Source organism: Cetorhinus maximus, chromosome 21 (assembly GCF_964194155.1).
Source record: "Cetorhinus maximus chromosome 21, sCetMax3.hap1.1, whole genome shotgun sequence".
In the NCBI taxonomy this organism is placed as follows: Eukaryota; Metazoa; Chordata; class Chondrichthyes; order Lamniformes; family Cetorhinidae; genus Cetorhinus; species Cetorhinus maximus.
The window spans coordinates 88924230-88946777 of NC_135899.1; the positions used below are offsets into that span (position 1 = coordinate 88924230).

General features: G+C 43.5%; 1 protein-coding gene across 1 annotated transcript in view; it reads left to right on the forward strand.

Annotated features, from left to right (window-relative positions):
- LOC144696110 (discoidin, CUB and LCCL domain-containing protein 1-like) overlaps positions 1–22548 on the forward strand; it is a 161032-nt gene that overhangs the window by 115706 nt on the left and 22778 nt on the right. The window contains exons 6-11 of the mRNA XM_078567409.1: positions 1351–1484; positions 2817–2854; positions 5592–5792; positions 9778–9902; positions 14985–15147; positions 21643–21741. Of these exons, the coding sequence (XP_078423535.1) occupies positions 1351–1484; positions 2817–2854; positions 5592–5792; positions 9778–9902; positions 14985–15147; positions 21643–21741 (760 nt within the window). The remainder of the gene's footprint in view (positions 1–1350; positions 1485–2816; positions 2855–5591; positions 5793–9777; positions 9903–14984; positions 15148–21642; positions 21742–22548) is intronic.

Genomic DNA, 22548 nt, shown 5'->3' on the forward strand with positions numbered 1-22548 from the left:
ACATGTTTACAACGGGCTGTTTCCATTCTACATGTTAAAATTATTATGCATTATTCCCCTGACCAATCACGACCTTAATTTATATAGCGTCTTTAAACACCCCAAGGCACCTCACGCGAGTGTTGTAAAGCGAAATTAGACACTGAGCCACATAAGGCAATATTAGGACAAATGGCCAAAAGCTTGTTCAAAAAGCTAGGTTTTAAGGACCATCTTAAGGAAGAAAGAGAGGTGGAGAGGTTTAGAGAGGGAATTCCAAAGCTTAGGGCCCAGGCAGCTGAAGGTACAGTCGCCAATGATGAGAGCGATTAAAATCAGGAATGCGCAAGATGCCAGAATTAATTCGGTGTAGATCTACATTGACTCCCGGTTAAGCAAGGTACTGATTTTAAAATCCTCATTCTTGTTTTCAAATCCCTCCATGGCTTCTCCCCTCCCTATCTCTGTAACGTCCTCCAGACCCACAACCTTCTATCTGTGCTCCTCTAATTCTGGCTTCTTGAGCATCCCCAACTTTAACTGCTCCCCTGTTAGAAGTTGCACTTTCAGCCACCAGGTCCTTAAGCTCTAGAATTCCCTCCTGGTGCCTCTCCATCTCTCTGCCTCGCTTTCCTCTTTTAAGTCGCTCCATAATACCTATCTCTTTGACCAAGCTTTTGGTTATACCATGTAATATCTCTGTATGTGGCTTTGTGTCATTTTATGATTTAGAGTGCTCCCGTGAAAGTAAGAACATAAGGAATAGGAGCAGGAATCATTCAGGCCCTCGAGCCTGCTCTGCCAGTCAATAAGATCTTGGCTGATCTAATATTGTGGCCTTAACTCCACTTCCCTGCCTGTTCCCCCATAACCCTCGACTCCTTTGTCAATCAAAAATCTGTCTAACTCAGCCTTGGATATATTCAATGGCCCAGCCTCCACTGCTCACTGGGGGAGAGAATTCCAAACACGACCCCTCTGAGAGAAGAAATTCCTCCTCATCTCCCTCTTAAATGGGAGACCCCCTTATTTTGAAAATGTGCCCCCTAGTTCTAGATTCCCCTCTGAGGAACCCTCTCAGCATCTACCCTGTCGAGCCTTGTCAGAATCTTATATATTTCAATAAAATCGCCATGAAGCGCCTTGGGATGTTTTATTATATTAAAGGCGCTTTATAAATATGTTGTTGTTGTTGCGAAATACTGTGTACATTTGAGGCCTCCAGCACTGTGAACATTGTGGCAGAGATGTAAAGATGGCAGACAGTTGAACTGTTGATGATGAAGACAGCACCATGTCCTCCAGATCCAACATGTGCTCACAATTCTTACTGAATAAGTTGAAGGTAATAAATTATTTTCTGTTCCATAGACATCTGTTTTGTGTAAAGCAGCCATTCATGCTGGTGCAATAGCAGATGATCTTGGGGGCCAGGTCTCAGTGGCTCTGAAGAAAGGCATCACTCTGTACGAAGCAGCTTCTGCAAATGGAATTTTAACTAAAACGTAAGTTAGAAAAACTGGTAGGTAAATTTTCGGCGGCACTTCTCCTGGTCTGTTGCCGTAACAGGGCACCGGTGTTACGGCTGGCGATCGGGAGAGCTCCTGATGTTTACATGGCAAGAACTGTCTTTTATCAAAACCGGGATCCCCAGCCCGTCTGTTCTTTGGATTAGTTTTATAGGAAAAGGCACAAGGCAGGATTTTGGCTGTGAGGTGGGGGCAGGAATGGCGGCGGGCAAGCCTGGAATTTCCCGAGTCCGGCCAGCATGCCAGTTCCCGGCACGGTCCCGACTCCCAGCCATTTTGGAGAAAGCTGTGTGGGGTGCGATACAGTTACCCACCCCAAGTGGGTTGTTAGCCCAAAGAGCCAATTAAGGGACCTATTTATGCCCCTTTCCCACGCTAACAGAAAGCTGCCAATCAGCAGGCAGGTCCCCGGTGGTGGCCAAAACACAGTGAAAGGAGGTGGCCTCCCATGGAAGAGTGGGGGGTGGTGGGGGTCAGTGCTCCATAAAGATTTATTACCACCACCACCCACCCCCCCCACCCACCGCAGCCAGTGTAGGAAGCGGCTACAGTTGTGACAATTTTTATTTTTGTAAAATATTTCAACTGCTGAGTGGGCGCCTCTACCTTGGGGCACCCCCTCTCTCCCCCTTACCTGCAATGGCAGGCTCTACTCTAAGTGCTGGAGGACCTCCCACTGGCCTTCCAGTCTTGGGAGCCTGACCACCATCCTAAATTGAATGGCAAGCCATTATTTGGCCATTCCTTGGAAAATTGTATCAGGTGACTAATCCCCGCATGGTTTGGGGTTGAGACCGGGGTTTGATCCCGACATCAAGATCCCAACCCCAAATGGAAAATCCTACCCGCAGTAACTACGCCCAGAGGGTTTTGTGACTTCAGTGGCCTCACTCTGGCCATTTATCTTTTTAAATGCGAGTAACCTGACTCACTTTGTGGCACAATACGTTTAATTTGAGTTTTATTTTCTTTTTATATGTTAAGTGCCACTGAAAGGGCAAAGTAAAGAAACAGAAATATACTGCATTGTCTGGTTTGATATAAGCTCGAACTTGAACTATCTTGCTTGCAGTATAGAGTGTAAAGAGTTTTCATTTACTTAAGTGCATAGCCACCTTCAGCTGCAATGCATAAATAACCAGCCACCAATCGTCATACAACGAGGTTGGGGGAGACATGTGTAGCGCATTTAAATTGCCTGAATGAAAATGCCCTTTGGTCCACTTTAATTACGAAATGGCGTACATTTTGCTTGAGGAATTTGGTTCAACTATCATTATTAATCTTTGTTGTCTCCATATCTTCCAGAGGTTCTTTGTCTGAGAAACGGGTGGAGATCATAAAAGGTAAAAGAAGAAACTTTAGTGGTACCAAAGTTTTTCATGCAGATGGTTAAATAAGCTCAAAAATTGGAACTAGCAGACTATTGCATGCACCATACAGTTAAGAGGAAGCATTGGTCAGTATGATCCTACAAATGGAAGAAGTTCTACCCTGTGAAACTTGTGACAACACAGTCAGATTTTCAGAGAATTGAAGTGCTGTTGATAATGATTACCCTAACCAAATTCCACATAAGACCACAATTTTCACTGAATATATTGAAGATAATTATTGTCTGGAATGAAAAGCAAGGACAACGTCATTTTATAAAGCATCCTTTAAAGTATAAAAACTCTCACGATATCCATAAGGTCCTCGCACTTTGTGTTAGAGGTGACAGTTGAAGGGGCGGCATGTGAAAAGGGGATTGGAAAAGCAGTTTCTGGTAGAGAGAGGGAGACCAGGTCCAGGATGATCCTGCAATAATTAAAACAGGATTTGACAATGAGGGGGTAAGTGTGGTGAATTTAATAGGTTGGATCTGAAAATGGATGATTAGGCCTGTCATGCAATCGATGTGCACAAGTGTTGTAGCCCTTAGAATGTGGAGAGGAGAGCTGGAGCGGACTCTCAATTTGAATTGGCAGAAAGGAAAAATGACTTGCATTTATATTGGGTTTTATCACGTATCTAAGGAATGTACCAACGCATGCAATTAACTATTTTGAAAAGCAGCGACTACTGTTCTGTAAGCAGGCATGACAACCATCTTACACACAGCAAGATCCTGTCTAACTGTGTAATAGACTATAATTTCCTGTCCAGAATGCCTGCTGCCTAGAAGCACTGATATGATATCTAATGACTCCTAGCAATAAATGCAGGTTATATTTGTATAGTAATTATAGGAGACTGCTACATTTAGATCAATTAGATTTGACACAAGCATTTTAAATCACATTAAAATTCCCACTGTAGGGTTGCAGCTTCCTTAATGAGTTTGTTTGAATGTTATATCTCTGGATTCAAGATGCTGTTACTGAGTATTGCCTGTAAGGGTTACTGAATGCAACGATAGGAGTAGGCAGATATATTTATATATTGTTAACTCTTTTAATAAACTTAAAATACTGCTGGCTATAAGCAGAGCTTTTCTAATCAATTGATAGAGATAGCGCTAAAATTATGAGCTGTACTAACCTCAGCAGGAAATTCTCAGCAAGGCGCTTCCAATCCTGTGCAGTGAGACGCATACCAAGGCTAATGAAGCAAGATGCTTTTGTAAGATGAATATCAGGCTACGGCTGCTAGAAAGCAAAATGTTTAACGCAACCCAGATTTTAATGTATTATTCAAGTTATATCACTTATTCATTTATTTGGGTTTTGCTGTTGAACTTACTCTGTGGAATAGGGATTTGCTGACAATAGCTTCTATTTTTTTGATAATGAAACATTGAAGGTGTTTTGATTAAACTGGTAGATATCTCATGACATTGCTCACAATCAGTCAAACGATAACCTCTATTCTGACAGAAACTGCAGGGTTATTATTCTGCTGCTACAGGTCGGCTAGGCTGTGATCTGGACCTTCTAAGAATGTAAATATGTACATCCTGAGATCAGTCAAAGGTGTTGTGAATTCCCGATTCCGGGTCAGTGAAAACCAACAAAAATTGATTGACTTTCTCTGCATATAAAATTCAGGTCGGCTCAATTAGCTTCATTTAGGAACAGTTTTCACTATTAAGTTAGTTCATTATACGAATGGCCATTCAGCCATTTACTTTGTGAAATTTTAGGACTGGCAGCCCTTTTTTCCTTTTTTGGCAGGGTTTTTGCCTTGCGGAATTTCTTCCCCTTCCTTCCTCAAGATATTAAGGTGGGTGGGTCGGGGTTGGTGGTGGGCAAGCTGGGAGAGAAATTCATCTTGCATCCACTCCAGCACTGGTCCGTGCTGAGCTAGGGTTTGAGGCAGTTTTGGTTTCGGGCCTCACTTAAACGCCATTGTGAACTATAAGCAACCTGCTCACTGATTGGAAACGACTGGGAATCAGCTGGGTTTCATGTGCAAAGGATGGTGGGAGGGAAGGTTTTTTTTTTACCTCCTTCATGGGACGCAAGTGTCCCTGGCAAGGTCATGGGTTTGGAAGGTGCTGTTGAAGGAGCCTTGGTGAGTTCCTGCAGTGCATCTTGTAGATGGTACACACCGTTGCTACTGTGCATCGGTAGTGGAGGGAGTGAATGTTTGTGGATCGGGTGCCAGTCAAGCGGGCTGCTATATCCTGGATGGTGTTGAGCTTCTTCAGTGTTGTGGGAGCTGCACTCATCCAGGCAGGTGGTGAGTATTCCATCACACTCCTGACTTGTGCCTTGTAGATGGTGAACAGGCTTTGTGGAGTCAGGAGGTGAGTTACTTTCCACAGAATCCCCAGCCTTTGACCTTCTCTTGTAGCCACAGTATTTGCATGGCTTGATGTACCAGCAGCAGGTCAGAGTTTCTTTATGAAGCTGAGAGGAGTCATCCAAATTCTCCTGCTGGCTCTCTGTCAATGAGCCATTATGTAAAAGAAAAATGAAGCGTGACCAACAGTTGTACCACTGCCATTGTCTGGGTTGAAAAGAAACTCTGCCCCACTCAGTACATCCTGCAATTTAAGTTCCTCCCTCCTGAGGAAATGGTACAGTTGGGGAGAATTCAAACAGAAATAAACATACCTGTTCAGGCTCACAAATTTCATATCTCTTTAACTCTCCTTAGATTGTGATGATGTTCTTAAGAGCAGGCACCTTACTGCTTCATCATCGTGGACAGAGAAGAACAACATTGGAGAGCTGATTGTCTGGTCTCCTGATAAAGCTAATGTCAGCAGCAAAGGACATCCATGGGCTTGGGCTGCAAACTTAGACAGTGAGGAAGAATGGCTGCAAATAGACTTGGGAGAACGGAAGAACATCACAGGTCAGTAAAATATTATACAATCAGGTTTTGTGTTTAACAAATTTATAATCTACATTTCTAAGTACAAGTGGTACCCTCGCAGGCTAGACAGTATGAGCAAGTGCAGAGTAAAACTGCCCCTGCACTCTGTTAACATGTTGTTTTATGCATAGTTATTTCCCCTATTTTCCACCCAAGACATCCAATTGAGCAGGATTAATTTTCTGCTAAATTATGGGAAATGCAGAAGTGGTTCAAAACTACCAGAGCTAAGTTCTTTTTGGACACTAAAGGGTTAACATCAAAAACATACACGATGCTGATGTAATAATAGTCAGATCACACTACTGAGAAGTAAGAGAGATCTTGAAGAGAGTAGAAACTCTTGCCCCGTGTGGACGTCCACATGTGTAAATACTTGCTGTAAGTAAATAGTTCTGGCATATTTTTGGGAGACTGGACAATCCCCAAACCCCCGTCTAAGCGCCTACCACACAATAAAACACTTACAACCAGCATTGAGCCCACTAAGTGTGCATTTGGATTCAGAAACGATGGGCAGCGTGCTAACTCATTGTGCCACCCACTATCCCCTTTATCAGTATTGAAGAACTTAGGTAAGTTATACATTAACCAATAACCGCGTGCATTCAGAATTCGTTCCCTGAACCTTTCAGACGTCGAGTCCTGCGTATTTAGTGTGCGGCACAAACAGTTTGTAATAGTTCCAGTTGGGTCAGACCAAGTATCTGCACTCAACACCAAGGCACTGACTATTTCACGATTTCACAGTATCCCAATCAGCCATGGAATTTCGCCTTGGCTGCAGAGTGGGCCCCCTCAGCAATATTTCACAGTGTACTTCAGCTGCGCCTACATCTACAACATCTCTTTGCTGCTGCTTTCATGCTTTTTTTTTTGTTACTTTCCTGGTTTGATTGAATACTTTCATGTTAAGATTCATATCATTTCATACGTAGTCCATTTGTTTTAAATGTCTTCACGTTATTCCCAGCGCAGAGTGGAGAATCTGGCGCAGGGATCAACCCTCCCAATTTGCAGAAAAATCTGAAGTACTCTGTGCCAGGTGAACCGCTTTCTGAGTTCCAGTTCCCTGATCCATTCTTCTGTAGTGAAGCTCTGCATCAGGTGTGAGGAGCTCTAAAACCAACACGTTGGTGTTTGAATGAGCCTTATTACTTCGAAAAAGCTGCAAGATGCACTCAGAATGGAATGCAATAGTTTGCTGCTGTTTTAAGAATGCATTTGCACTGCAAGCCTAGCACTGGCGTGAGGAACCTATTCAATCCACACAGACGTTAAACTCCCAGTGCTATTCAGAACCAGAGCCAAAACTGATTCCAAAGTGAAGTGAGACACCTCGGAGTGGTTGTCAGCACTGCTTTTAACTTATACAGGGAGTATATCTAGCAGAACCTCAAGTCTGTAAAATATTCGGGGGATTCATAGAATGGAATCATAAAGCACAGAAGGAGGCCCTTCAGCCCATCCTGCCTATGCCAGCTCTTTGACAGAGCTATCCAATTAGTTCCACTTCCCTGCTCCTTCCCTGCAAATGTCTCCCCCTCAGATACTTATCCAATTCCCTTTTAAAAGTTAATATTGAATCTGATTCCACTGCCCTTTCGGGTAGTGCATTCCTAGACTTCTGTTTGAAACCGAACTCACTTTAATTTGAATGTTTAGTGACTAAGGATTATCCCCTCCCACCTCCCCTAAACATTTCTATTTATAGCTCCATCCATGAATGCATTCCAGGCAGGCGTCAGAAATTCTAACAGGCCTCGCCCGCCCCAGCGTGAAATTGCAGAGAGGTCGGGGCGGGCGGGAAGCCCATCTGAGGAATTTTACACTCACTCCCCCCACCCCCCACCACCTACAAACCCACCGGCAATGGGAGGTGAGGTGGTGCGGGGCTGGCGGGTGGGTGGGGGGGGGGGTAAAAATCTGCCCATGGAAATTCAGAAGCTGATGTCAGTGATTCCAAGCTTCTCCAGAGGCTGTTGAGGTTCCTCCCAGAGCTGCACTCAACACAAAATATATGAACTGATGAGAACTTGTGCTCTTACGCTATGAGTCTCGCTGTAAAAAAGCTTTGAAAAAGTTATACCCTGTTGATTGAGTTGGAACAGGGTTTTTAATAGCATACTAACTTCCTAATTACTGCTATTACTCGTTGGCCCTGAAAAGCTAACTTTATATTTGTGGAATGTCTAGCATCCCCATTACGATAACTTCTGCATTTTATAACATCATTTTTTGTTCAAGTTTGTTTATCGTCGTTTTAGCTGCATCTTAATCTAACCACGATCCCTTATTTCACGATCTGAAAGATTAAATTAAAAGTGAAGGATGAAGTGTTTTTAACTTCCTGGTTTGCTGTCTGTGGGGATCATTCAGTGTGATTGCATTGACAATCCTGCTGCTGCACGCCAAGAGATCCCCATGGACTTGGTGCCAGGTTTAAACTGCTGTCGGGGAAGGGGAAGCCGGTGCCTCGGGGTTCGCTAAATCTTTGTGGGAGGCTTTCTCCGAGGTCAGCAATGTGTGCTGTTGCCTCGTTGCTGACTATAAAACCCAGGCCAATGTTAAACATGGATTTTTTATTTTTGGTGACATTCTCCTTCCGTATGCTGTCCAGAACATGGCCATCAAAAATATTCACTATAAAATGTACTGTAGAAGGCAAAGTCCATTGGAATGTTTCACAGCTACCTGTAGCTGAAAAGCAGACAACAGATTCAACACTATGATTTGCTTTACTTTCTTCCTTATAAGAAGATAAGAAATGGGAGCAGGAGTAGATTACACAATCCATCAAACTTGCTTATGGTGTTTTGAGCTAGTTCTGATCCACAAATTTGACCAAAGCTAAGAAGCTACTGCCAGCAGAACTTGTAGCAGTATGGCACAGGGGTCGCTAACTGGTGGAAAAACAATGATGGATCTTCCAAATATCATTAATCACACTCGTGGTTTCATAGCGTGTATGATTTTGAATTTTCAACAACAGATTACAATTTCTGAGTTAATTATTCCTGAAATTAATTGTTATGAATTATTATTGACCATCGAATGGCATAGTTTTGGTAAAGATCAGTGCCATCAAAACCTAACTGACAGGTGCTTGTAAACAATTTAGTTTGAGGCAATTTGGGCTGAGTTTTGAGAACACACTCAACAAAGCGAAATGATGACATTGAACGTACTAAAGACTGGGTCAGCCGTGAATCGGTTGGCAGCCCTCTCTTCATTCCAGTGGTTGTGGATTCAAGTCCCACCAGAGACTTGAGCACAGAAATCTAGGCTGACTTTCCAGTGCAGTACAGAGGGAGATGTTAAACCAAAGATGAGAAAGAATTTTTTCTCTCAGGGTCATTAGACTTTGGAATTCTCTGCCCCAGAGACCTGTGGAGGCTGCGTCATTGAATATATTCAAGCCTGAGTTTAATTTTTGATCAACAAGGGAGTTAAATGGGGGCAGATAGCAAAGTGGAGTTAAGGCCACAATTAGTTCAGCTATGATCATATAGAATGGCAGAGCAGGCTCATTGGGCGAAATGGCCGACTCATACTCCGATTTCTCATCATTTTAAACCGAGGCTTGTATCTGCTCTATCGTTGGAGTAAAGGATTCCATGGCACTATTCTGGAGAATAGCAGGGGCATTATCCCCGGTGTCCTGGCCAATATTCATCTCTCAATCAACAAAGTTTATCCGGTCATTATCATGTTGCTGCATGTGGATCTTGTGGTGCACAAGTTGTGTGCTGTGCTTCCTACATTACAAGGATGTAAAGCGCTTTGGGATGTCCCGTGGTTGTGAAAGGTGCTATATAAACGCAACCAAGGATATTGAGCAAAATTATACATTGTGTGTTGACTATAAATTTCTCAAAAAATATGATTAAATACAACTTGCCAGTGTATTATCTTCTACTGTCTGTGTAACTGAGCGTGTATTTTGCATCACCTATACTTTCAGGGATTATGACCATTGGTAGCACGAGCAATGGGTATAATTTCTATGTAAAGACATACAAGATTTCCTCCAGCAAAGATGGAAAAACCTGGAGAACCTATAAGAGTAAGAACAACAAGGAAGGCAAGGTAATTCTTGTTTAATTTAAAACATAAACTGATACTTAATAATCGAATGTTGAGTTATAGAATCTCCAGGATAAAAGTGAAATACTGCAAATGCTGGAAATCTGAAATAATAACAGAAAGTGCTGGAAAAGCTCAGCAGTTCTGGCAGCTGCTGTGGAGATTGAAACAGAGTTAACATTTCGAGACCGTATGACTCTTCTTCAGAGCAAAAGAGTAAAAATGTGATGGATTTTATACTGTGGGGCAAGTGGAGCAAAATAGAAGGTTAGGGATAGGTCGGAACTAAGGAGAAATTTGACAAAGATGTCATGGAATGTTGTTATGACGTGGCAGATGGTGTGTGCCAGGTGGACCAAATCCACAAGGTCACGATATCACAACGATTTTGCAATTTGTATTTATTACAAGATGTGTGCACTGAATTCAGAAGTAATGAGACCAACAAGACCTTTAGAGATTTTTTTAAAATTAAATTAAAATATTTATTAACAAAATAAAAGACTTGAAGATTAAAAGACTATAATTACTTACTACTATAACAAATCCTAAAATTCCTAATTAACCTGACTCCCAGTTACGTATCCCCTTTAAGGCAACAGTCCAAGCAGATTTTAAACTTAAAACAAACCCAGCAAGTTAACGCAGTACTCACTTGACAGTGGAATTACAAATGGTTTTTCTTCACCTTCAGTTACTTAACATAGCAGACTTACACACAAATGGCTGGAGGCTTCTTGAAGGCTGCTTCACACACTCCTGTTAGATCTTACATGGCTTTCTCCACATAGCCTTTCAATCTCCTTTATATATGTTTCTCCCTTTTAATATGTAAATTCTATTGTTCCGTATGTCTTTGAAACTATCTACCTCATAATATAAAAAACTTTCATGTTGTCGATATTGTCAGCAACCTTTGGGAAAAATATACACACTCCTTGGCCTTGCTTATCTGGCTAGTTGTAAACAGATTAACATCTCTTTGAAATCCAACAATCCCTTCATTTATTTAAAAATGCTAATTCGCTTCACACCTTACATGCTAAACCAGCATCCATGTTTACTCATTAGCATGTCAAGCACCTAGCTTCTTTTGATGATTTCAAGCTTGCAATCTACTTGACTCCAAATGTAATTAAGTCACACAGACAGACCCAACTATAATCACGCCCATAAACCTACCTCACAATAAACCAGAAAAATATTATAAAAATTATTGTACTTTTGTCACAGTGTTAATGGCAGTGTCAAAGACTAAATAAGGTGCTGATAGTGCCATAAAGGTAAGATAGCAGAAGGTGTTAATAACAGAACAAAGGTCAGCACACTGAAATCAAAACATAAAAACAAGTGATAGATAGCCCTGTGATGGCAGGGTGGTGGGTGGGGTTGGGGAAAAAGGATAAAAATTTTATTTTTAAAAATGAATAAACAAATCAATAAATAAAAATCATTGGATTAAAAAAGAGGTAAAGGTGGAGGAGTTCATGGTCTGAAGTTGTAGAACTCAATATTCAGTCCGGAAGGCTGTAAAGTGCCTAATCAGAAGATGAGGTGCTGTTCCTCCAGTTTGCGTTGAGCTTCACTGGAACATTGCAGCAGGCCAAGAACGGACATGTGGGCATGAGAGCAGGGTGGGGCATTAAAATGGCAAGCGACAGGGAGGTCTGGGTCATGCTTGTAGACTGAGCAAAGGTGTTCCGCAAAACCGTCACCCAGTCTGCATTTAATCTCCCCAATGTAGAGGAGACCGCATTGGGACCAGCGAATACAGTAGACCAAATTGAAGGAGGTGCAAGTGGAGCACTGCTTCATCTAAAAGGAGTATTTGGGGCCTTGGATGGTGAGGAGGTAAAGGGAGAAGGTGTTCCACTTTCTGCGATTGCATGGGAAAGGGATGAGGAGTTGGGGGTGACGGAGGAATGGATCAGGGTGTCACGGAGGGAATGGTCCTTATGGAATGCTGACGGGGGAGTGAGGGGAAGATGTGTTTGGTGGTGGCACCATGCTGGAGTTGGTAGAGATGGCAGGGGATTATCCTTTGAATGTGGAGACTGGTGGAGTAAAAAGTGAGGACAAGGGAGACCTTATCGTGGTTCTGGGAGGGAGGGGAAGGGGTGAGGGCAGAGGTGCAGGAGATGGGTTGGACACAGTTGAGGGCCCTGTCAACCATAGTGGGGGAACCCTCGGTTAAAGAAAAAGGAAGATGTGTCAGAAGCGCCGTTTTGGAAAATAGCATCATTGGAACAGATGTGACAGAGGCAGAGGAACTGGGAGAATGGGATGGAGTCCTTACAGGAAGCAGGGTGTGAGGAGCTGTAGTCAAGGTAGCTCTGGGAGTTGGTAGGCTTGTAATGGATATTGGTAGTCAATCACCTGAAATGGAGACAGGGAGGTCAAGGAAGGAAAAGGAGGTGTTGGAGATAGGCCATGTGTAGGTGAGAGAGGGGTGCAAATTGGAAGAAAAATCGATAAATTTTTCCAGGTCCAGATGAGAGAATGAGGCGGCACCGAAACAGTCATCGGTGTACTGAAAGTAAAGAGTTTTGGGAGGAAGCCTGAGTAGGACTGGCATGTTCCATATACCCCACAAAAAGACAGGCATGACTGGGGCCCATGTGGGTATCCATAGCCTCACCTTTTATTTGGAGGAAGTGAGACAAGTTAAAGGAGAAATTGTTCAATGGGAGAGCAACTTCAACCAGACAGAGGATAGTGGTGGATGGGGATTGTTCAGGCCTCTGTTCAAGGAAGAAGCGGAGAGCCCTCAGACCATCCTGGTGGAGGATGGAGGTGTAGAGGGATTGGACGTCCATGGTGAAGCAGAGGTGGTCAGGGCCAGGAAACTGGAAATTGTTGATATGACCTAGGGCATTGCGAGAGGAATTGCGAATGTAGGTGGGAAGAGATTGGACAAGGGGGGAGAGAATGGAGTCAAATTTGGAAGAAATTAGTTCTGTGAGGCAGGGACAAACTGATGTGATTGGTCTACCGGGACAGTCGTGTTTGAGGATTTTGGGTAGGAGGTAGAAGCGGGCTGCCCAGGGTTGGGAGACTATGAGGTTGGAAGCTGTGGAGGGAAAATCTTCAGAGGAGATGAGGTCAGTGACAGTCCTGGAAACAATGGCTTGATATTTATGGTGGGGTCATAGTCCAGGGGGAGGTAGGAAGAAGTGTCTGCGAGTTGGCGCTCAGCCTCTTCAAGGTAGAGGTCAGTACGCAAGATAACAACAGCACCACCCTTGTCAGCAGGTTTGATAACAAAGTCAGGGTTGGACCTGAGAGAACAGAGTGCAGCAAGTTCAGAAGGAGACAGATTAGAGTGGGTAAGAGGAGCAGAGAAATTAAGACTGCCGATGCCATGTCGTCAGTTCTCAATGAAAGGATAAAGAGCAGGTAAGAGGCCAGAGGGAGGGGTCCAGGTAGGGGGTGAATACTCGAGGCGGGTGAAAGGGTCCATCAAACGGGGGAGGACTCCTGCCCAAAGAAGTGAGCACGGAGATAAAGGCGACGGAAGAAGAGTTCAGCATCGTGCCGAGCCCAAAATTCAATGAAGTGAGGGCGTAAGAGGATGAAACTGAGTCCTTTGCTGAGTACAGAATGTTCAGCATCAGAGAGGGGAAGGTCAGAGGATATGGTGAACACGCAGCAAGGGCTGGGATTAGAAGAAGGGATGGGGTCAGAGAGATGCGAAGGGGTGGAGGGTCCAGGATGGGCATTGGTATCAATAAGTTGTTGGAGCTTGCATTCCTTATTACCTGAAAGAAAGAGAAAAAGTTTCTTGTTAAGGCATCAGATAAGATGAAGAATAAAATGAAACTGGGGACAAGGACAGCTTTGAGATAGGATAAGTCGGTGCTGCCGGAGAGAGAGGTTGAGTGTATACATATGGCGGCGCATAGCACTTAGTGTGGATCTCAGGATGTGGCGAGGACAGCAGACTGAGGAACCGGTATCCTGGAGACACCTGTAATCCTGGGTGGATTCGAAACATGAGAGATGGAACTTCAGTTGGAATCCCCATGGGGTAAGTCAGAGACGGAGACAGTCGCTGAGGAAGGAAATATGGCTGTGAAAGCGAGTTTTGATAAACACCTTGTCAAACACCAGGAGGGAAATGGAAAGCAATGAAGGTGAACACGGTCATTTGCTTTCACAGAGCACTGACCCTTGTTCTGCTATTAACACATTCTGCTATCTTATTTTTATGCCACTATCAGCATCTTTAGTCTTTAACACTACCATTAACACTCCCTTTGCCCTGTGTCCATGACATCTTTGTCAAATTTCTCCTTAGCTCCCACCTATCCCTGACCTTCCATTTTGCTCCACCTGCTCCACCCCCTCTTAAACAGTAAAAAATCCATCACATTTCTACTTCCCTTTAGCTGTACAGAAGAGTCATACGGACTCAAAACATTAACTCTGTCTCTCTCTCCACAGATGCTGCCAGACCTGCTGGGTGTTTCCAGCATTTTCTGTTTTTGTATAGCAGCTGGTGCCGTAAAAAGGGGGGGCACGGCTTAATTTCACCCGACAATCCTGCCCTGCACCGGAAGGATTCTGGAGGTGCTGCGCAGCACATTTCTCACCAGGCCCCGTGTCGGAAGATTGGGTGAGAAATGTGCAGCTCCCGACCTGGATGAGTAAAAAGGAGTGGACTGGCAATCTGACGGTGATTGCCACTCCACAGAAGCTCTGGGTCAATATATATTCTCTGTTCGCTGTTTGTGAGGATACTTCAATGTGATTGGCGACTTGCACACTCGCTGACATTACTCCTGCTGCACGCCAGGAGATTCCATGGACTCCGTGCCAGATTTAAACTGTTGTTGGGAAAGGTGAAGTGCACATATATATATATATATATATATATATACGCAGCATGTGTGTATATATGTGTATGTATATATGCATGTCTAAAAATATATGTATGTGTATGTACATATGTATAAGTATGTGTATATATGTGTGTATATGTATATATTTTATATATATATGTAACATGTATAAACATGTTCAAAAAGTGGCCTCACCAACCTTTTTGCTTTGTCTTATTACTTTTCTTTTTCTTTCTCAAAAAAGATTTTTGAAGGAAACACAAATGGCCGACAACTGGTCCGCAACAATTTTATCCCATCTTTTGTGGGGCGGTACATTCGAATTAGACCACAGACATGGTACCAAAGAATAGCTATGAAGGTAGAGCTGATTGGCTGCAAGATCTCGCAAAGAAACGGGCGAATTGGTAAAAAACCCCATTTTTTCCTTCTGCTTTTGCTTTGTGGGAGTGGGGGAGGGAACGGTGATGTTAATTATTCAAGATGGCTGAGAAAGTAAAAAGGCTTTAGTACTAGACGAGTAACCCCGAGGTTGCGAGTTTGAATCTCAGCACAAAGCTGTAAAACTGCCTTAATTAAATTTTTTTAAAAATGTGAACTAGTATGGGGAGGGAAAAAAAAGCATAATAATTGCCATAATGTCATAAAATCCAACCAGTTCAATTAATGTCCTTCAGGCTGGCCAACACATGACACCAGTTCCATAACATATATTGACTCTGAGCATCCTCTGAAGTGACCTGAGTGAATCCCTCAATTATAAAACAATTACTTAGGCCAACTAGGAATGGGCAAAAGTGTGATCTTGCCAACGTTGCTCCCCACCCTAAGAACAAATAAGGCAAAATAAGTTCCACGTTTTCAAAGAGATGCATTATTCCCAAAGCATATTCTGTTCTTTGTTGTGTTGCCATTCCAAATAACAGGTTAATTGACTTTCAGCTGAAGGACAATATACATTACTCGCATATCAGTCAAATATGGAGATTCTGGTTTGCCTTCCCATCAGTTTTCTAGATTCCTAGCAGTTGAATGGGTATATTATGAAATAAATAAATTAAGTTCAAATTAGATAAATGATTGAATGAACAAATCAAAATTTCATTGTCATATATAATGTACTTTGAAAATAGTTGCTCAGAAGTTTAGGTATTGTCTTTCTTCCTCTACCTCTTCCTCAATTTTCTCTGCGCATGCTCTCCTTAAGGCAATCCCTCCTTGGTGAAATTCGATTCCATGTTACCAACCAGAATCTGGTACCTCACCTCTCAGTCTAGACATTGAATGTGGGTGGTTAATAGACTGTACCTCAACTCTTGTTTTCACTGATAAATTAATCCTATGCAGTCATTTTGTTTTATTTACACATTTGTCCGTCATAATTTTAGCAGCTTTTTTTTATTCATTTATGGGATGTGGGCATCGCTGGCTAGGCCAACATTTATTGCCCGTCCCTAATTGCCATTCTTGAGAAGGTGGTGGTGAGCTGCCGTCTTGAACCACTGCAGTCCCTGTGGTGTAGGTACACCCACAGTGCTGTTAGGAAGGGGGGGTTCCAGGATTTTGACGCAGCGACAGTGAAGGATATAGTTCCAAATCAGGATAGTGAGTGGCTTAGAGGGGAACTTCCAGGTGGTGGTGTTCCCATGTATCTGCTGCCCTTGTCCTTCTAGATAGTAGCGGTCGTGGGTTTGGAAGGTACGGCCTAAGGAGCTTTGGTGAGTTTCTGCAGTGAATCTTGTGAGTATCTCATAAGTAATCATTTGCTCCATTTTGGGGAAGGTCAGGCTGCGAGGGAAATCACTGAGCTAGGGAAAGCTGTTAAGGTTGTAAAACATAATCCAGAAGAGGGAGCAAAAGCAAATTTGAAAGAGCTACCCTAGAAAGAAGCCTTTGGATGAGGTGAAGTAATAAGTGTGTGGTTGGAAAGGGAAATAAAATGCAACCGTACTGAGCATTTGAAGACTGGAATCAGAAGTGTCATGAGTTCAAAGAGAGAAATAGGCCATCATTTTTCAAACCACAAATGTGAGATAATGTAATATAAATCAGGCATGGCTTTAATTACTGTATTTGAAACATAAATAAACAGTTATGTCAAAAACGAAGAAGGATGTGGCTTTTTACATGATGTCATTGTCTCAGAGATCACATGACACATTCATATCCTTCCTGCACTGATTACTTCATCACTAGATTGGGTCACTCCATTTCTTAGAGAAAGACATTTGATATGTTCCTAATATTATACATGGAACTGGGGACTGAGTTAGATGCAGGCCTTTTGCATTGGGAAACTAAACTTGAATCTAGCCCAGATTTTTGGTATGAAATCTGCTATCTGCTGACTGTGGGATCCTCATAATTCAATCATAAATGGCATTATGGTTGTGTGGGAAGTGGGGAAAAACTTGTGCTAATGCAGTAGGAATGCTCTTCTGAGATGAGGGCTGAGTATTGAGTGGAGAGAACTTCACTCTGCACCTAAATACCGCATCTGACTTGGGAGTGTTTTGTACCAAATGCTTGAAACAGAATGGGTTCTGTTCCTAGCACTACCATCTCTCACCTTAATAATCTGAAAATAAAAATATTAACAGAACAATTTAATGATAAATACATTGCTTATTTTAGCAAAAATCAGTACAGTGCAGTCATGCCCAAACTTCTTAAATTTTGCATAACATGATTTTTTTAGAGGAACTCAAAATGATTAGATTACAGAAAGCACAAACAGCATGATCACTGCCAGAGAGATAATAACTACTATTCCGCTGTGGTAGAAGATCAGAGATCAAACTGAAATAAAAGCAGAAAATGCTGGAAATATTCAACAAGTCAGACAGCATCTGTGGAGAGAGGAACAGAGTTAACATTTCAGGTCAAAGACCTGAATTGGAAAAAAGTCAAAGATGTAACAGGTTAGATGCGACACTTTCCTTTTTCGTTCTCCTTTCTCACCTTCCCGGGCCCCAAACACTCCTTCCAGGTAAAATAACGATTTACATTAATTCTTTCAGTTTAGTACACTGTATTCGGTGCACACAATGTGATCTCCACACATTTGGAGAGACCAAATGGGCATTGGGTGACTGCTTTTTGGAATACCTCCAATCAGTCCCCAAATGTGACCACAAGCTTCCAGCTGTGTATTATTTTAATTCTACACCCCACACCCGCTCTGACCTCTCTGTCCTCAATCTCCCCAAATGAAGCAATGCAGCTCAGTGTAAGCTGGAGGGACAACATCTCATCTTCTGAATAGACACTTTATTTATAGCCTTCCAGACTTAACATTGAGTCCAATGACTTCAGTTCACAACTCCTGCTCCCGCTTTTTCCAGACAGCAACTGTTAATAAAGATTCTGCTATTCCCATTTACGCCTCCTCTAGACCCATCTTTTGTTTCTTTACTTGTCCCGTTACCATCTCCTTTGGCCTCGCACCATCATCCCTTTTGTTATTTAATCTGCCCTGCCTTCTGCCTGATCACAGTCCTTCCTTTTTGTTCCTTCCTCCCACTCCTCCTTTTCCCACCTCTGTACTTGCTTAAAACTTGTTAGATTTGTAACTTTTTCCAGGTCTGACCAAAGACCATCAGCTTGAAACATTAACTGTTTCTCTCCACAAATACTGCCTGACCTGCCGAGTATTTCCAGTATTTCCTGTTTCATTTCAGGTTTCCAGCATCCACTGTACTTTGCTGTTGTACAGATCAAAAAGCTCTAATGTACATAACCAGAGCTTCCCCAAATGGAGGAATACTCAGTTGCTCATTGGGTATGTTAGTATGGTTTTTACATTATTAAACTAGCATCACAGAGACATGGGGCAAAATGTTTAGCTCGGTGGGTGGGCGCGTGCCCGACCCGCTCGAGCCTAAAATGACGTGCGTTGACATCGGACGAGCATCCCGACGTCAACGCGCAGTTGCGCGATATTTCATTCAGTAGGCGCGCGCCAGAGTCGAGAGCGCACCTGCCGACAATTAAAAGGCCTGTTAAGGCCATTAAATTATCAATTAAGTTAAATTTTTTCGCTGCCCGTCCAACCTTACGGCTGGCGGGCAGGCAAAAAAGCCAAGCGGCCTTTGCACTTTTTAGGAAACCTCATCCACGGGGACATGTTTTATTACATGATTTCTTTCTCTTTTTTTTGAAAATGCTTCATCTCCCTGAGGCAGCTCTGTGCCCCATAGAGATTATGAAGCGCTCACTTGCGCACATGCATGAAGGTCACACTCGCCCCGCTCGCACTTCCCCCCCCAACACCCCGTCCACACAGGCAGTGCTGAGCGCTGCCGCTCGCGTTTCGTGCTGGACGGGCCTTAACTGGCCGGTCAGTGCGAAATCGCCTTCTGGCCTCAATCACGGGCGGCGGTCAGCTTCCCGACCGCCCCTGCCCGCCCCCACCGAGCCCGCCCAACGAGGGCAAGATTCTGCCCGTGAGTTCAAATCCCACCACGGCACGTGGGGAATTTAAATTCGGCTAATTAAATAAATTTGGAATAAAAAGCTATTATCAGTAATGGCAACCATGAAACTAGGGGATTGTCATAAAAACCCATCTGGCTCACTAATGTCCTTTAGGAAAGGAAATCTGCCATCCTCACCTGGTCTGGCCTCTCTGACTCCAGATCCACAGCAATGTGGTTGACTCTAACTTGCCCTAAGAAGCTACTGAGTTACCACCGCTAACTTCTCAGAGGCACTTAAAGTTGGGCGATAAATGCTTATGTAGATCGTGGCCCTTATCAGATCATAAAAACATAAATATCATTTTCTACTTTGTATCCTGTAATTAAGGAAACATTAGAATTTTTTTGATAATGCCAAGGAATATTTTTCAAGTTTACTAGTGGAGCTCTTTCATCTCGTCTTTGGGCGGAATCATCCCAGAATTGCACGAAGTGGCAGATGTGGAAGATGTTTTACCCGCCAGCCGCAATGGCGGATTTTCACTCCTTATCGTCTGTTTCCCGTCTCATTAATTACGCAGCCACAGGAAACACGCCGTCTCGCTGGTGGGCGGCCTCTGAATCACCTGCCAAGCCATTACCTCACCGCTTCCTCACTCCGGGTGCCATATCTATACTGCAGCCACACACACACAGTTCTCAATGCTTACAGCCCAGGACTGCTCCAGTGAAGACATGGCCCTGAAAGCCAAGAAGAGTTCAGTGACCCGTCACTGTAATGCTTTTCATGGCATTCGAGGGCCACCATGGTGTCCTCCACCCCCGATCTGGCCGCAGGGGGTCCAGCAATCTCACCACTCCGGCTTGGGAGGCGGTGGCAGTGGTGGTCAGTGCTAACACTGCACAGAAGAGGTCAGCCATCTGGTCATCCAGTGCAGGAAGAGGATGAATCATCTCATCCATGCCGCCAGGGTATGGCAACCATCACATCACTCTAAACTCACAAGCCCATCACACATTCATGGGCATCTCACTCACTGCCAGTTCAGGGGACATCATCACTCACTCTCTCACACACAGCCTCACATCTCCAATTGGCCACGTCTCCCCTGGAGACTGCCTCCTCTGTCCTCATCACCTTGAGGCCACTTGCACAAATCAACATGTGCCCCCACACACACACCCTGGGATATCCCGCTTCCCCAGTACAGCCCTCACCCTGCAGTCTGTTCCTTTGCCTGAGCTCACTTCTCCCCCTTCCCCAAGCATGCCCTAGCCCTGCAGCCGTTGAAAAGCCACCCCCATCTTATGGCTGGTCTGGTAGGTAGATTCCTGCCCGTGAGCTCCCCCTAAAAGTGATGTGATGCTGTCTGCAAAGTTTGGCACTGATGACCATGGGTGCTACCCGAAGCAAGGTAGGTAAACAAACCTCAAAGTCCCAAGTGAAGTGCAGCTCGCCAGGTACACATAAGTTGTGAAACATGTTGACTTGACTGGATGATCCAGCATGGGGAAATGATTCCAGCGAGCAGGGCTTATAATGAGTCGCTAAAGAATTGGAATTAGGTTCCCAACATGCAGCAGAGGGAAACGCGGTCTGCCATTGACGGGTGGAGTGGATGAGTGGTTTCACAATGGTGTAAAACTTATTTTTGGCCTTCTTGCTATATTGTCCGCTCACGCCTGCCATGACGCCCACTGTCAATGAGAGCAGAAAATTCCGGCCTTTGTCTTTCGTGGAGCACAGTAATGATCAATACACGCCAGCAGGGTATAATAACAAACTTATAAGGTCATTTATACCTGGATATAATTACCACATACTCGCTCTGTACCTGGTGTTCAATAATGCACCTGAATCTTGCTGAAGAGAGAGACATATTGCTGAAGCTTTCCATCTTACACTCCTCAGGACAAAAGCAAGAATGCCAAATTTCAAACATTCAATGTGTCTGTCGTCCTTGCTCTTTCATATGCTATTTTAAACATTAAGTCATGTTTAATTCTTCCATTCAATCTGGGCATTTCCCAGATCTCCTTGATATTATTGTAATTTAAATAAAGAAGGCAAAGCGCAAGTTCAAGATGCCATACATACACCCACATCCCAAATAGAAACAAAATCGCTGCTGGTGTGAATTACCACATGGTGCCTGGTTTAAGAGCTGTATTGACAGATCCTTGAGCTAAAGACGGATGGTTAAATACACTGCTGGGAATGATGTTTTACACGTGCAGAAGAAGGTGAGGGGAGGAGGTTAACAGAGGGACAAATAGGAGCAGAACCATAAATCATAGTGTAGGGAAAAGACTGCTAATCCTGCAAGGGAAAGTATAGAAAATCCTCTCTTTGCTGTTGGAACTACTGAAGGGAGCTCTTCAAACTGTCTTTGACTGAAGCACCAGGCTTTGAGGAGGATGCTGTTTAAGGTGTATCTCTCTGGATTGCGTTGAGATGTTCACTCTGCCCTTGTTTCTCTCCAGGTCATCCTCGTAGTTCAAGACCTTTGCCCAAGCCGACTGTTATCCCCACAGAAAGCAGCACTCTGCCAGATCCAATAGTGGTAGAGAAACACTCACCAGGTAATGTGAAAGCTGTAGAGAGCAAAAAAAAACACCTGCAAATGCTTAAAATCTTAAACTAAAACAGAAAATGCTGGAAATACACAATTTACCATGTCAGTGTCTGTGAAAAGGATGACAGGTTCAAGTATAACACATGATCAAAAATCTGGTGTAAACTGTGACCTTTATGAGACCATGAGTATCATTTTCTATTCTGTAATTAAGAAGATGTTAAGTCTTTTGAAAATGGGCATGAAATATTTTTCAAGTGTATTAGTAGAGATTTTTAAGTTTTAGCTTTGTCCTTAATGGAGTACAATGTGGAGTTGCAATGATTAATAGAGGCTACTTGGGGGAGATGGTGGAGTAGTGGTAGTGGTAATATCATTGGATTAGTAAACAGAGGTCCAGATTTCATCACGGTAGCTGGTGGAATTTAAATTCAATGAAAAAATTATTACTGTCGCCTGAATAAACAGGGAAAAACAAAGTCAGGATTCCATACATATACCTACAAACTGGGCAGCTGGACAATTAAAATCACCCAGGTTACTTTCCCATCTTGGAGGTGATGATTCCTGATTTTAATCTACTTATTCCTGGTTTTAAGCTGCTGGCAAAGACACCCACACAAAGCTGATGGGGTCTGACTGCAATTTTAACATGAGTGGGAAGCTGCAGTGAGTTTCTTGCCAGGTCAACATAGCAGGAATGCAGATCAGAACCGGAAGCGACCCAACAAGGCACTTTTTTGTGGAGAAGCTTTGATTTTTTAACTTTCCCTCCAGGATCAACAAAATTAGCTTACACCTCCCACACCATGGA